The sequence below is a fragment of the Haemaphysalis longicornis genome, unplaced genomic scaffold (genome assembly GCF_048455015.1).
Source record: "Haemaphysalis longicornis isolate Haplotype H1 unplaced genomic scaffold, Haemaphysalis longicornis Haplotype H1 scaffold_4, whole genome shotgun sequence".
Classification (NCBI taxonomy): Eukaryota; Metazoa; Arthropoda; class Arachnida; order Ixodida; family Ixodidae; genus Haemaphysalis; species Haemaphysalis longicornis.
This window is the reverse complement of record NW_027526361.1, coordinates 220,555,016-220,570,131: the sequence shown is the minus strand read 5'-3', so window position 1 is coordinate 220,570,131 and position 15,116 is coordinate 220,555,016. Positions and strand designations below refer to the sequence as shown.

Below are 15,116 nucleotides of genomic sequence, written 5' to 3'. Positions count from 1 at the left end.
GCGAAAGCTATCCCACATCAAAAGTGCGTCTAAACCTCCGAATGTGTGTCCAATTGATCGTCGAACTTTCGAAGACCCAGATCGCAAACGAAGAACGAACCCATTCAACAATTTTTCGCACACTACGTAAACGCATCTGCGAACGATCTAAATGTATACCCATACATGGTTTACGAGATAAATGTACGTTACCACACTTCTTCTTCATGGTCTGTACGTGTATTGCATTATCTAGAACTGCTCCTTTGTAGCGATTTTCAAGTAACCGTTTTGACACAACGGAGGCCCAGTTTCACGCTCGCCCCGCGTGTCTAGAGATCTTATCAGCGTTTTTAGGTCGCCAAACATATCTATGAGGAAATGCATTAGTCTTTTACAGGACGCCATCGGTACCACTAAGAAAGGTTTCACTATTGTATGAATTCGTAGACGTATAGTAAACACTAACAGCCCTGCTTCCACATGACTGGGGTAAACAGCATATTTTAGCGGTTATTTTTATAGAGCAGAATTCGCCTCGGCGATCAGCTGTAGCACACAGTAATGTTTGACTACCGTAAACAGTAGGAAAACGCCAATCGAGAAATTAAACTATCGTCTACATAGCGAGCATTAGCTGAAGGGGACAAATGAAGTTCTATCGGAGTAATTTAAATTTGTACTTTATTAGAGGGTAGGTGGTTGTAATTTTAGTGGTAAATCAAACATATGGGATGGTTCAAAAGTTAGTTGGTATGATACCTTCTTAACTTATAAGCTGTTCGGAATAACTGAAAAAAAAAGACCTAGTTCGTTGTGTGACACACAAAAAAAAAACTGAAAATTGTTACTTCTAATAACAAACTACAGGTTAGAAATTACGCGCTGGCTTGGCAAACTTCGAATGCGCACATTCACGGCGAATAAGTATACTTTACTCTGTAAATGTGATTTGAAAGTGCAGAAACGTACCAGCAACCAGCATGTATGAAGGAAGTGAAAGGGCTTTTTACAGTGTCGCTGTTAGCCTTTAGTTGGTCGGAACATTTATTGTCGTAAACAGGAAACCTAAGCAGGACCAAGCATTTCCTGGCTTAGATGCCGAGCGCATGCGTTAGACTAATAAGGTATACAGCACAGAGCTCAAAACAAACCGCAAACCACAAAGCACAAAACAAGCATCAAAACCGCATTGGAAATGATAAGACGCCTGTTAATAATGGGACCCCCCCCCCCCCCCCCCACACCATGTATTCTTGGTAAAGATGATGTTTGCTGATTATGTTTGAAGGCTAGGCAGGACTAGTGTCAATATAGATAAACCAGGTCTTGGCAAAGACGCCGAGCACATGCGTCAGGCTACGCAGGACCCAGTATTTCCGGTCAGAGAAGCCGAGCGCAAGCGCAAAGCCCGCCTAGACGACAAGATATATTTCATACCCTCCTCCATCAGCATTTGTAATGGTGTCCAACAGCTTCGCTGGATGTCCATGGAGTTTCCCAGGACTTTTTTTCTTTTTTCTTTCTCGTTTCTTTTTCTTCCAGTTTCCCGATGATGATAGTTATACTGACGATGATGATTGCTATTGGTTTCCCCTTTGTAGCGGGGAGATGACATGTCATCTCACGAAAAAGGAGTAATATACTTGTGTTTTATACTCTTGGTTTAATAGTAGCACTGCTTAGGGCAGGCACAAAAAGCTTATTAGGCACAAAATACTTCTTTTTCTCTGTTACAGGTGGTAACTATCCTAGGCAATATTCCCTCTCTGCTTTTCGTCCACCAGCATTCTAATCTTTTTTTCGTGGCCTCGACCGCCTCGACCCAGGACGATGGTGACATTTTTTTTATTCTTACTCAGTTGCTCACAACGGGGAACATCACGCCATCTTTGCAAGACACGTGATAATCCGTGCACTCAAGGAAAATTCAACGCGCGATGCTCTTACTATGTTGTATTTGCATTTACGGTGTCAACGCATCCTTTCTGTGCAGAACTATCGCGCGATGCAGTGACGGCACAACACAAAATAGCAAATTAAAAGTCATAAAACGCATGTCTAAGCTGCTATCCCACAGTATCAGTGAACTAGTGCCTATTTTTACCGCACAATCGCGGAAAGATAACGCGTGATTCTTGTGGCAGGGATGTGCACGTGGCTAATAGATCTCCTGCCCCCATGTACAAGGAAGGCAGTTCGCTTACCTCGTTGGCTCATCCAAGAAGATGACAGGCGGGTTGCTAATGAGCTCTTGGGATATCGCCAGACGCTTCCTCTGTCCTCCCGACAGACAGCTGGCTCTCGTGTTTTCGCACACTTCCAAGCCCCAGCGGAGGATTGCATCATCGACCTGCCGTTTGAGTGAAGAGACGGGTGAGGGATTGGTTGCATGTCGATGTAAAGATTGAAAGATTGTCTGGGAAACGCAAAGGAAAGATTGTCTGGGGAACGCACAATAAACCACAGGATTTGCTGGTTTCACAATTGATATATGTCCTGTCTGATCCAAAAAGAGGTTTTCCTTGCAGCCTGCACAGGATTGATGCACAAATAGTCGAAATGCACTGACTAAGCCATTTGCTCACTTTATGATACAACGCGTGTGAACCTACTGGGCGTCCTGTATGTAGCCATGCAGAGAATCGTGCCTCCCAAGAAAAAAATTGTTTTGTCGTCTAATGAATCAGTTCTTGCGAGAGGTTGGTGTTAGAGACAGTTCAATCGCATTCAGAAATAAAATGTGTGAAAGTGATTTTTTTACATTGACGCACCATGTCGTTTTAAAATTTCTTTCGTTGCACCGTGCCGAGCAAGCCGTGGCTAGCTTGCTCGGCTACCTTGAACTACTGAAATCAAGTGCTTGCGAGCAATAGTTGTGCATTTTATTATTTGCACCTAAACGCGGTAACAGGTACCTGGTATTGACCGTACTTTTGTTCATGCGACGCCAAAATCGACTTTAAGAGGATCTAAGGGTGGCTTTAGGATAAAAACCGTGACGCGTTTTTTTTTTTTTTCGTCCGCTGAAACGGAGGGAAGGGGAGAAAAAAATAAGTATACATGTTAAGCGCCGTCGATAACCCTCCCAGTTAGATAGCGAAATTTTTAGCAATGATTCAGGCTTGCACAATGCGATTCAGAAGTGTGAGAGCAGAGCTTTGTTTTGCGGAAATTTACTCTTGCACTGTGGTTACCCAGCTTCTCGTTCGATGGTCGCTCTTGGCTCCCGTCTCATTCGCTATAACGGCATTGCTGGAATTATGAACAGCGCGAGAGAACTAGCAACAGCTCTAGGCTAGTACGATTTTCACACTTATGCAACATGGGATTGAAACACTGCAAGAGGTGAGCTGCGGTCATGCAGCCGCTAAGGAATCGTTTGTAAGACGACGTGAAGTAGTTAATATGATAATGTGGTCATTTACACTTAATTGCACCTCGTGATGGCTGAGCATATTATTCCGGGAACACGTTATACACATGTGTTATTTTTTACGTTTATTGTAATCATTTAAGTTTCATTAAGAACCCTAAATTGCTGACTGACCGCAGCGAGGAACCGTGAGGAGGGGCAGTTTCCGTGCAGGGCCTGACAAGGCATACAAATGACCTGTGGAGGTCGCGGTTTTCGATTCCCAGTCGCGGTGCCTGCTGTTTTGATGGAGGCGAAAAACGCACGTTAAAGATCCCCAGGCGGTCAAAATTAATCCGGAGCCCTACACTACGGCGCGCCTTATCGCCTGCGTTGCGTCGGTTCGTTAAACCGTACAATCAATCAATCAATCAATCAATCAATCAATCAATCAATCAATCAATCAATCAATCAATCAATCAATCAATCAATCAATCAATCAATCAATCAATCAATCAATCAATCAATCAATCAATCAATCAATCAATCAATCAATCAATCAATCAATCAATCAATCAATCAATCAATCAATCAAATGACCTGTGGGGTTCGCATTACAATATCGCTCCATAAGACCAGGAAAGGAGCCAATTGCTGTAAAGATGCATCAGTGTCTCTGCGCATTGTTTCCTTTACAAACCTGATTGTCTGGCAACAAAATGTACCAAATGTGAGCACTGCCTTTCAGTCTTTCAGCATATCACTTCCTGCACTGGCCGGTATCACCATAACCTGCACCAGCCGGGAACGCTCCCATTACTTGCTTCGTCTTCATTCACGCATCGACCACCACCGCCATGTCACCCATGGGCGCGTGCGTTCTTCGCCTCCGCTTTGGCTGGCCTCACACCAAGGGCGGTCACACGATTGCCCTTCAATAAACGGTTCACTACACCCTTGGTACACGTCTCTCACAAACATTTCTCAGGGTATTTAAGTGTTCTTACATAAAGGAAAATGCGGGGCGGCTGAATGGTATGACGCGTACTGAACTGTCTGACGCACACTGAATTCTGGCCCTCTACTGGCTCGTTCGACGGCGTAGTCGACATGGGCTGTATGAGTTTCTCGCGTTGTTACGAAGCAGCGTTAGCTTGGTTTGTTGCGAGACGTTCTTGAGTGAGCGGCATACCTTTCGCACGCTTCTGAATACAGACTTTTGCTCCGCAAGGAAGCGGATCGGGTAAACGGCCTGACATGGTGACATGGTGGTTTTTATTTCATTTGATTTTGCAGAAATCTCTGGTTCTCTTTTTGTCCGATGATCAGAGAGCCTAAACGGCTCACGTTCAGAGAAGGTAACTGTAAATGACGTATATTAATTAGTCCCGGTGCCGCTGCCACCCACTGCCGCCGTTAGTCGCAGCGCCCCGGGACACCGACAGTTCCTTTAGCAGCTGAATAAAACACACGAAAGACTCCGAGCCAAGGTCTGCGGGTTCTGCTGGCTGAGGTTCGTGCTAGAACAGATTTTGTCCGGACGTAAAAGGACTACCCAGAGCCGTTGGATAGCCCGGAGTGTGAGTTTATCACTGGGACTGGACTTTATCTTGCTTCATCGACTAGCGGCTGCAGCCCAAAGAAGACGGCCAGCAGTTCGAGTGCCTTGATAACCTATTTGCGGCAGTACTCGAACACCTGTTCGACCTGCGTTTGTATCGCGAGCACGTTCACAGGAGGAATGTCAATGGGCGTCCTTCGACATCTGGATATATGGGGTCCTCTTGCCAGTAAGCCAGCTCAGCAAGAGTGTCGCTCTGGATGGTCTTGTGGGGGTTTATTTTTTGTTTTCGGCCGTAATAAAGGGGGAGCTTTTCGTGCTTGCTTTTTAGACGTATTACGGTATACCTAAATTAAGTTCATTAGAAGAACTGTAAACCATGAATTTTATGGGTTATAAGAAATTTTGTGAACACTTAAGAGGATACAAAATATGACTTTGAACAGTGCACTGGTATTACGCCTTTCTCTCTTGTGAAATGGGACAGTTTAGTGCTCATTCAAAAACAAGAAATACGTACAGTGGCAGTTCACATTCACTGATTACTTTTTAGTACGACGTATCTCGTACTGATAAAATAAAAGCGTGTTTATTACCAAAACTAATCCGAGCTGTGAGGACGGTCGGTCTTGACTTCTACGACGTTTTATGCACCTCGCTTGCAAGAATTCAAATATTTGTCAAGTTTTTATGCTACAATACATCCAAAGTTTGAAATTGCTGAATACGAGTAATTACTTTATCCGACAGCTTTTCTGTTTTTTTATCGGGTATGTTTAACACCGAAATATAATTATTTCCTTGTGTCGCTTTTCAGTCAGCCAATCCAGACTAACTAGAGTTATAGATGATTGGTAAACAGTTAAAAAGTTTTTGACGCGCGAATGATCCGGCGTTCTGCTTTTGTTACGCGCTAAAGGTTGGCTCCCCAAACCACCTATTAGAATTCGCATCATAATCGTAGACTCTACGTTATTTTTGCTTTGTACGAGGAAGGGAAAAGTAGTGCTGCAGAATTCATGAGTCGTCGTTACCACCCAATGCGGTCCTCCGAGTTTGGATTGTTGCTCCCTTAGTGACGTCAACGCAGGTATACCCAATCCCGTCCTCTGCGCGCTTTCTGATATGAAGGAGAAAATCGTTCTGTTGCCGACATCCGCTAGTTTGTGCCGTTTATGACACAGTGCGTGGCAGGCTACAGTGGCTCCGATTACTTGGCTCCTGTACCAATCAAAGGATTCTATGCGCCAGGATGTCGTACATATTTGATGCTGCTGCTTTTTAACCTTCTGGATTCTGATATACGCTACGACCGTTTATAGCAAGATTCCTGTTTTATCCGGAGATAATATGCTAGGTCTTTATATGAGGCAGCATGGCAGGGCATTCTGTCTACCTGGATAATATATGTAAATCACTTTTTAACGCGAGAGCGTTGCTGGATTGTTGAGCTGTTTCCTCTGGGCGCTAGCCGTCGGGAGGACGGGTAGTTAAATAGTTTTAGCATGACGGCTATCATACGCTACGCTACGGTCAGCGGGTACCGGGACCCGACTGGGAAGGTGCGCATTCGTTCCTGAGGACGAATTCGTTCTGGTGAGGTGTGGCGCTCCTAGCCGTAGCCGCGCGAGCATGCGCAGTTGGGTCCCGCTATCGGCCGACTCTAGCGCAGCGTACGCTAACCGCTATGCTAAACGTCCCTATTGTCAGCCGTGCTTGTCAAGCATCTTCGGAAGAATGCCTTCACCGCCAAACGGAAACGATGGCGCAGCAAAATGCGGCTAACATTCACAAAGTGCCGGTCGTTTTTTCCGCGCCTGAGAAGTTGGCTAGCCTGTGCCCCAAGATCCTGAAAGGAATGGAACGAACAGCAGTTTGCCTAAAACGACATGCGGCGCAATACGTGAAGTGTGAAATCGGGGTGGTGTACATGATCCCGCTCACAAGCGGGCGGGCGCACATCGGTCAAACTGGCCGCTATCTTAACGAACGACTAAGGGAACAGCAGCTGAATATGCGCAACAAAACAGGCTCCCACCTTCCGCACCACTGCGTTGCTTGTGAAAGGAATCCATGCGAGCCGGGTTTGACTCAGACGAAGGTGCTGAGCAAAAGCCGAGAACAGGTAGCGTGGGAATTAAGCGAGGCATATTTCATTCCGAAGCATTGTGAACAGTGTGTGAGTGAGCCATCCATACCATTGTATGGAAATGAGTATGTATTTTTAAATCTTTATATCAAGTGATAGTAATGTTGACATGTGTGCGCGTGTGGTGGTGTTGGTATTTTAGCATGTTAAATTTTTCAATAAACTAGTTGTGAGTCGGCGCCCCCCTTCCTGACTCTTCTTTTCCGTGTCTCGTCAGTGTGCGCAGTTTTACGTTTATGCATGATGAACCAGCTAGCCCAACAACATGCATTATTGAGGACGCAGCTGTCAGAGGTGGGTGCCCGGCTGAAACTAAACTGGGGAGCAGTGCGGCGGAAGTGTGAAAAGGAGGAGGCGCGCCGGTGCGTCATAATGTCGCCTGAGCGCCTGAGTCACTGTATTCAGCCGCCGCCGCTGATGACAAAGGCTGTGGCCCCGCCGGGACTAACTTGCAACTGGCTGGCATCCGGTGGGCGGTTGCAAAGCGCCCAATCATCGGGCGGCAACCTCCGGCATTGCGAAACGTACTAAAATAGCGATTCTCGCGGTGATGCCTACGGCAAGCTGCCCACCCGCCACCAGCAACCCTCATCAAAAGGGCCCCCAATCGTCCTTATCGTGCAACGGGGGTGTGCTTCTCACAGTTTGTCCAGGTGTACCCCAGTCTCGCAGTATCAGCTGATTCTCAGCCCTTGTTTAGAGCATTATTGGCGATTACGCTTGCATTCCGAAATTCTCCCTCGACGACAGAGTAACGCTACACTTATTCGAAGTTAAATCAAAAACGCAAATGCCACATAAAATTATTCTGTACACAGTATACGTTTGCTGAATCCCTTCACTCCCGAAGTAGCTTGCATGGAAGTACAAATCAAGTCATTTGCATGAAACGTTATGTATACGTCGTCAATATTACGTACACTCACTGCCGGTGTTCGTATTAGGGAGTTGAACTGCGCAGGGGACGTTGTGCAGCTTTGAGGAAAACACAGTCTGTGTTTCTAAATATGAGCCGCTCATGAAGGTATTCTCAAAATTTCTTGAAGTGTTCTCGATTGAAAGTGCTCTGGAAAGTGTGCTCCCCCGAAAGAAAATTTGTCAATAGTATTGTGTAGGCCGGTTTCCAGCTGACTCTTCTGAGACAACATGCGTTCCTCACGAATGGTAGTGCCATTATCGCTCGTTAGTTGCCATTACTGCTGTGCCAGTAAAAAGCTCATTTTGCCGCATGACCAGCAAAATGCTGAAAATGGAAATCCCTATATCACCCACCGGTGGAACCCACCAGCAATTGACGGATATCATCAGCAAAATGTTGCCAACAGAATTTTCTATTTCAGTGGTTTGGAATGTGTTCTCTGTTTTTCCAGTGGTCAGTAGCCACCTTGTCCAGCCTCTAAACCTTAAGTGAGGCATTAATGCAGGATTTAAAAAAATGGTCTACCTTTTCTGGTTAAGCCAACGAAGACTAACTGCTGCTGCACAGTACTTATAAGTGCTATGAACTGCTAGAGGGCGTTGTGTTGTTCTAGGCCGATGAGTTCTCGTAGCTATAGCAAGCCGAGCAGTATGGATACACATTCACGGTCAGGACATTTTTAGGCTGTCGAAGCTTGATGCAGCGGTTAAAGCACTATATTTTAATTAGGAGAGATTCTTGGCATTCTCTGCCCTAAGTTCTGGAGCCTGCAGCTTCCAGTACCATGTCTTTTGGGGATTCTTGTTTATGACTGGAACAATTGCAGTTGTGGCGGAAATGTGCGGGATGTTGAACTAGACACTTACGCGAGGCTGTATGTTGATACTAGACGAGGAAAGCAGCAAGAAAAAGATCATTCTGACGGAAACAGCAGCATTTACAGGGTGCACCTCGATCTTATTTGTAGTTAAGATTGTCCGGTTTATGTAGGACTGTATTCGCCCTCTTGCGTACACCGAAATGGTATGCAATTTCTATTTCAATAAGCCTACAGAAGATGTATAGTGGAATAAAGAAGGGTGGTGGAGGAGCTGGTAAAATGAATATTTTTGTTTCCTTAAAATATCACCATAGTGGTATCTCGAGACAGAAACACAATCTTCTCCTCAGTTGATTATGCGCTCTCATAGTTGTCGCGCCACGTGATCGCGCATAACGTTCCGCTCGGAGACACTTGCCACAGCCATAACCGCAATGATCACGAACATTTCGAGTCATTTATCTATACAACGCTCATACACCCCTTCTGCTCCAATATTATAATATTTAAATATTCCAGCATGGCGGCCCCCACATTGGTAAGCCCCGGTACGAAACTTGAATTACTTTGAAACGAACTGTTGCGCTACATAACGAACCTCACGCCATCCCCTTCCAGCCGCGAGTTTTAAGTGCGAATGCACTTCTTAAGCGACCCTGAATCACGCGTCCACCGCCGTTCATCCATCCGCACCACATACCCACTTAGGGCGATTGGCCAAGAAGAGTTCCTAATTTCTTTAGCACATACCCACTTAGGGCGATTGGCCAAGAAGAATTCTTTCGCATCACCCGTGCATTCCCACTTCCCCATCGACGACTGCTGCTTCGCCAGGAGCGGAAGTCGGGGCGAGTACTGCGGCGTCTACCTCGTCGGTCACGTCTACGCGAACCTCGTGTCGCACGCCGTGTCCACCTCGCCGGTCAGGGACGAGTCGCCGTACAGTGCCGTGTACACCGACGCGTACTCGGGCGACGGAATCGTGGTCGTCACCCTCTACCTCGCGCCAAACATCTCGCGCGACGACGTCGTCGAATACGTGGACGCGGCGATGGAGAGTGTGGCCAGGCGCGTAAAGCCCTCGGACCCGGTCGTGGTTGTTGGGGGCTTTAACGTGGACGTGCGAAAGGGCAGCGAGTGGTTGATGGAATACATGCTCGCCAACCACTCCATGACGTGCCTACCGCTAGAGGCTCCCACCACCATCAACGGCAGCTACATCGACCTGGCCTTTGCGAGGAACTGTCTGATACGCGCGGTCTTGCAACAACTCTTGACCGTACATTTCAGTGACCACAAGGCGGTCATAATGACCGTCAACTACAACGACAACACCAACAAGTGCTGAATAAAGAAAACTGTCGTTTCACTTTACTTGCGTGTGTGTGTGATCTCCTCGAACATACACTTTAATTCACCAAGATTCCCAGAGAACGACTAACGGGGTGTGTGAATCCCCACTTGATCACGCGGGGGTGTTAAATGCAACTAACGGGCGAATGCCAACACAGTTCAACATAACTCCCCCTCATAGCATCACCCGTGCATTCGCACTTCCCCATGCTCCCCTTCGGGGAAATGCGGGTGAATTTTTTATCCGCTCACAGACCCGAAACTGCCAACTTAACCTTTATCCCAAAGCACGAACATCACCGCGCAACACAATCGCCCGAATACGAGTCACAATCGTACATGAAACCGCATTTTAGAAAAAGACGCCATTCAAAAGCTCTAAATATTTTTTTACGGGATTGATACGTGTACATGAACGCTATCCTGCATACGCGACCTTTTTACAAAATTTACAGCTAGTCTCTAGGAGAGGAATGTCTGGGATTTCTCGTTAGTGTCCCCCGTAAAGCTCCTTCATCCTAGCGAAGAAACGGCTTAAGCATCCGGCTGCGAAAAAAATTCCCATTTCGCGCTACGCTATGTGGCTTGAAGCAGGTGTCGTACTTGAGAAATCAAAATGAAACCCAGAGAAAAGGAGCGAGAGACATGGTGATATCATTGCTTAGCAGAGAGATGAACTGATGGCGGCGCCACAGAAGTGGGGAGGGCGGGCATGCGCCGGCTTGTCTTTAGGCCTAACGTTACACTTTGGTGGTGAGAGAACACGTGATGGAAAGACGCACCGCGCCAACTTGAGCGCTCCGCCTGAGTGGGTACCTGTTCGCTGTTTTCTTGTGTGGTGCTACTTCGGCATCGACTACGGCGGTGACTCTTAAAACGGAATGTGTGGCCTTTATTAAAGTGCGAATACCGCAAACACCGCGGAGCACTTATGTTCTCGCATCCGAACAGATGAGCAGACTAGCGTGCTCTCCATGATTTCTCCCATTGCTTCTTCTAAAAAAAAAACACCAATGCGTTGCGCAGATTTGCATACCTTTATTGAGACTTAAACCCTCACCGTCACCGTTATTTTTCTCGGCATCATTGACATCGTACTCGTGTTTTGTCTTATTACGAGAAAATTGGTACCATTCGAACTGCAGCTGATGTCACAAGAACGCTAGCTCATTTTTCTTGCCAGTGCAGTGAGGAAAGTCTGACAAGAGAATCCGGGCGTGCGTTGCACAGAGTGGTGTGGCAGTGCACCCTAACCCGGACAATGAAATAGGCAACGAAAGCCGGAGAAAGCTTTGGAGAACTTGCCAGAGACAGCTCAGGAAACCTACGAAGGAACTGCTGCTCTGGGAGATGGTGTGGGAAAGAAGAAAAACCAGCCGCAACTGCCCCTCGGCGAACCCTTGAAGCGAAAATTAGCCGGACGACCTCCACTGCTCAATGCTCAATTGCAACAATACATCCTACATTTTATACGGAATTGGCCACTGATCCTTACTGTATTTATTTGATTATAAGGCGGTTACGATTATGAACCTTGGGTTCAATTTGGAGAGTAAAAAACTCCCTCCATACGTATATACTGAGCTTTGACTATAAGGCGAAGTATGACTGTGAGACTACGGATTTCGCAAAAAAAAAAAAAAAAAGCCTGACATTCGAATAAGTACGGTACTCTACGTTCGCTTACTTTTTCCATCCTTGATGAATTCCGGGTGGTTTTAAAGTGAAGCCTCCTTATGCCTCACTAATGGCGGCGTTCGTTGCGCTACACGCACTGCCGGAAATCCAACCTACACAACGGGCTTCACAAAACAGCGATGATGACAACCGAAGGCACATGAAGCGCCTTAAATAATACACCCTCCTTGCGGTCACAATTAAGCCTGGGACCCTCGCGTTATGAAGCTGACGTCTATCCGATTGAGCTATTACGACACGGTCAAGGTGCCATTCGAGAAAGCTTTGTGTTTTAATCTTTATCTTTGTCTCCAGAAAGGAGCTTTCTTTTTTGTAAGTGTTGCCGCTGTACCTGCAATTGCGCTCAGTAAACCAGCTTTAGTTCGTGCTGCGACCCTTAAACACTCTGCAATTCGTGAAACAAGAAAATCGTAACATATGCCCCTAAATTGCAGGTAACGCGTAGGAGTGCGGATGCCGAAAGGATTCTCACGATTTCTTTTCTTCTCGAGCTTTCGAGGGACGGTGTCCGCAGCTGCACGCTCATAGTAAGCGCCTCCCGGACGCTGAGCTCTGGGAGGAGGCAGTCGTCTTGCATTACGTAGCAGCTCTGCATGTTGAACAGCTTTGTGTCCCTCAGGCATCCGTTGACATGCACTTCGCCCCTGTAGCCGGTGTCGCTGCAAGGCAATAGGTCAATCAATGTTATGATTGATTGATTGATTGTGAGGCTTAACGCGCCGAAGTTGCATCTGGGCTAGGAGGCGCACCGTAGTCAATAGCTGTAGATTAATTTTGACCACCTGGGGATCTTTAACGTGCGCCGAAACATCGACTCACGAGCGTTTTCGCTATTCGCCTGCATCACAAAAACAGCACCACGTGCTCGCGATCAGCAGAAGAACGCATAATCACTGATCTATCAAAGAGTGTTACTCAGTGTTATTATCGGGGGTCTCTCACAGAAAATTAAATAGTGAGAAAGTTAGTAAATTAGCGGGATAGATGTTTCATTAAGTACATAAAGTAGAACCAGCGAAAATAACTCAGTTCAAGATGGAGGAGGCATGCAGGTTGTGTGCTGTTCCAGCGGTTTTGTGTGCGCGCCTCCTCTATCTTGTCTATCCTGCGTTTTCTCACTGGTTCTACGTTTAGTAGGAAAGTGGGCAGCAAACACAAAGACGAGAAGAGCCACGTGGAAGTGAGCACCTTATTACAGGGCGGTAAAAGCAGGGCAGAACGGGCAAGAACGATGGCACAGAAGAACTTTTGTGTTGTTGTTATTCTTCGTATCGTCCTTATTTTCTTCAAGTAGTAAGCTGCAACTAGCTAAGCAGCTAAATATACAGAAGTAAGCAGCATGGCGTTTCCATTATCCTTTAAATTACACGGAAAAGAATACGTGATTTTCAGGCGTAACCATACATTTCAATAAATGATTCAATTTAACTCGTGCACCTAACTATTATTCATGACCCTCATCAGGTCAGACCAGTTAATTACGATGGAAAGCTTGTTAACATAAAACGAAGAAATCGTGGATTGCCGGTTAAGTATTTTATATATTCTGCGGTATTCTAACATTGATACTAGAGATTATTTATGTCATTCATCTGGTCATAGTACAAATACCAGAAGCGTCACACCGTTAAATTATTCGGCTCCACTGCCAATTTTTCCAAGGTGCTAGATCCAACAATCATAGTTCTAAATGGAAGAAAAAATCTTAAGCTCATAAGTGATTAGCACATATCAAGGGCGTTAATATCATCTTGTATGTCACTATTTCTATTCCCATTTTAATATTTTATCGCCAATTGCACTGTACAAATGCCGTGCGACATTCTCAACAGAGTTCTTTACACGTATCGCTGCACAGATAGGCAAAAGCTATCGAAACACTACAAAAAAAAAAACAGACTCGTACATCAACAAGCCTCCATTATTTTTGTCACACTAAGAATCTTTTTCACACTAACAGCTTCACAGAGAAAATAACGAAGCGAAAACGTTCTCAATACACAGAACGTGCGACATGGGATAAAACAAATGATTTGGGCGCAGTGGAACCCGTTGCAATCGCCCGGAAGCGCGGAACATCACACTACGAATGTTTCCGAAGGACTTCGCAAATTCAGAAATGCTCAACTTTCAGTAGCATGGTAGTCTGCGTGCAGCCGGTATACCAGGTTTAACGCTAACGCTCTTGAACCACATTGAACAAAGGAATCTATTTTTAACCTATTTTGTCCGTCGTCAGAACCAGCAAACACCGTATCTTTAGCGCAATATTTACGGAAAGGGTGCTTTCGCCTCATAAATTCTTCGCCTCAGTGCGCCTACAGCAGCTGTATGTGGTTTCCCAAGAGTATGTCGGTGCGGCAGGAAGCTGCATTTTCTCTGACTACAAACTGGCGACATCAGTGCTACGTTCTGACATACTGACGGTTAATTTAAGCGCACGAGTGCTATATGTTAACCTAGCTCGGATAGCTTGGTATGGCGAGACATCGCTTTGCAACGCGTTGTTGTCGACTGCAGCTGCAATATGCTATACGAGAAAGTGACAAGACAGGAAGTGCGTCGGGGCGATATGAAATATGAATAAACAACTCTCTTCCGGCCCGACGAGGCTATGTCCTTACCAGCGGGCACAGTTTCTGAGTAACACGTCCGCGCACGTGCTGACTAAGCCATGTGACGTAGGCTAGAACAGCGGCTTTGTTGTAGGCCTTCAAAGTAATGAGTGTCCTGTTTGTGCTTCGGTTTTGCGCGTTAGTAGGAAGTAGCTCCATGGACCGGTGAAGTTTTCCTTGAATTTCAAGCATTGACCTTTTCTAAAGAAAATAAAAAAAAGCCACTGAAAAAATCCTAGCGGAGAACTCCTCGTTGAGGAGAAAGCAAGAATTGTTGCAGGAACGAAGTTTGTTATGTAAACTACGACGCACTCAAAGCAGGGTTTAGAGAATCGATTAGCTCAGTCGATGGACGGAAGCTGCTGGTCACAGTTTGCGCAGGTTGCGGGCGAACAAGGACACACAGGTGGCCCCGAGGTCGCCTCCAAGGAAATAATCACGGCGCATAAGTTCGAGCAGACATTTCACTGGCCATGTAGAACTCCACGAAAAAGCAAAATAGATATTACGTCCGGTCGCACGAACCAATCCGAAGGTCATACGCGGCCGCACGCATACAAAACAAAAGTAAAAGCAAAAGGGCATCGACCGCCTTATCGCACGCTACGCCACGGGCCTCAGCTGACCGGGCAGTTCTCGCGTTTCCTTGCAATCCTTTTTCAAGTTC

The 15,116-nt window shown here is 46.2% G+C and overlaps 1 protein-coding gene across 4 annotated transcripts in view; it reads right to left on the bottom strand.

Annotated features, from left to right (window-relative positions):
• LOC144179642 (ATP-binding cassette sub-family G member 1-like) overlaps nucleotides 1-15,116 on the bottom strand; it is a 68,630-nt gene that overhangs the window by 32,455 nt on the left and 21,059 nt on the right. For all 4 annotated transcript variants that reach the window (XM_077708071.1, XM_077708073.1, XM_077708074.1 and 1 more), the window contains exons 4-5: nucleotides 12,307-12,493; nucleotides 2,187-2,332 (exon numbers count right to left, since the gene is read on the bottom strand). In XM_077708071.1, coding sequence (XP_077564197.1) covers nucleotides 2,187-2,332; nucleotides 12,307-12,493 — 333 coding nt within the window. The remainder of the gene's footprint in view (nucleotides 1-2,186; nucleotides 2,333-12,306; nucleotides 12,494-15,116) is intronic.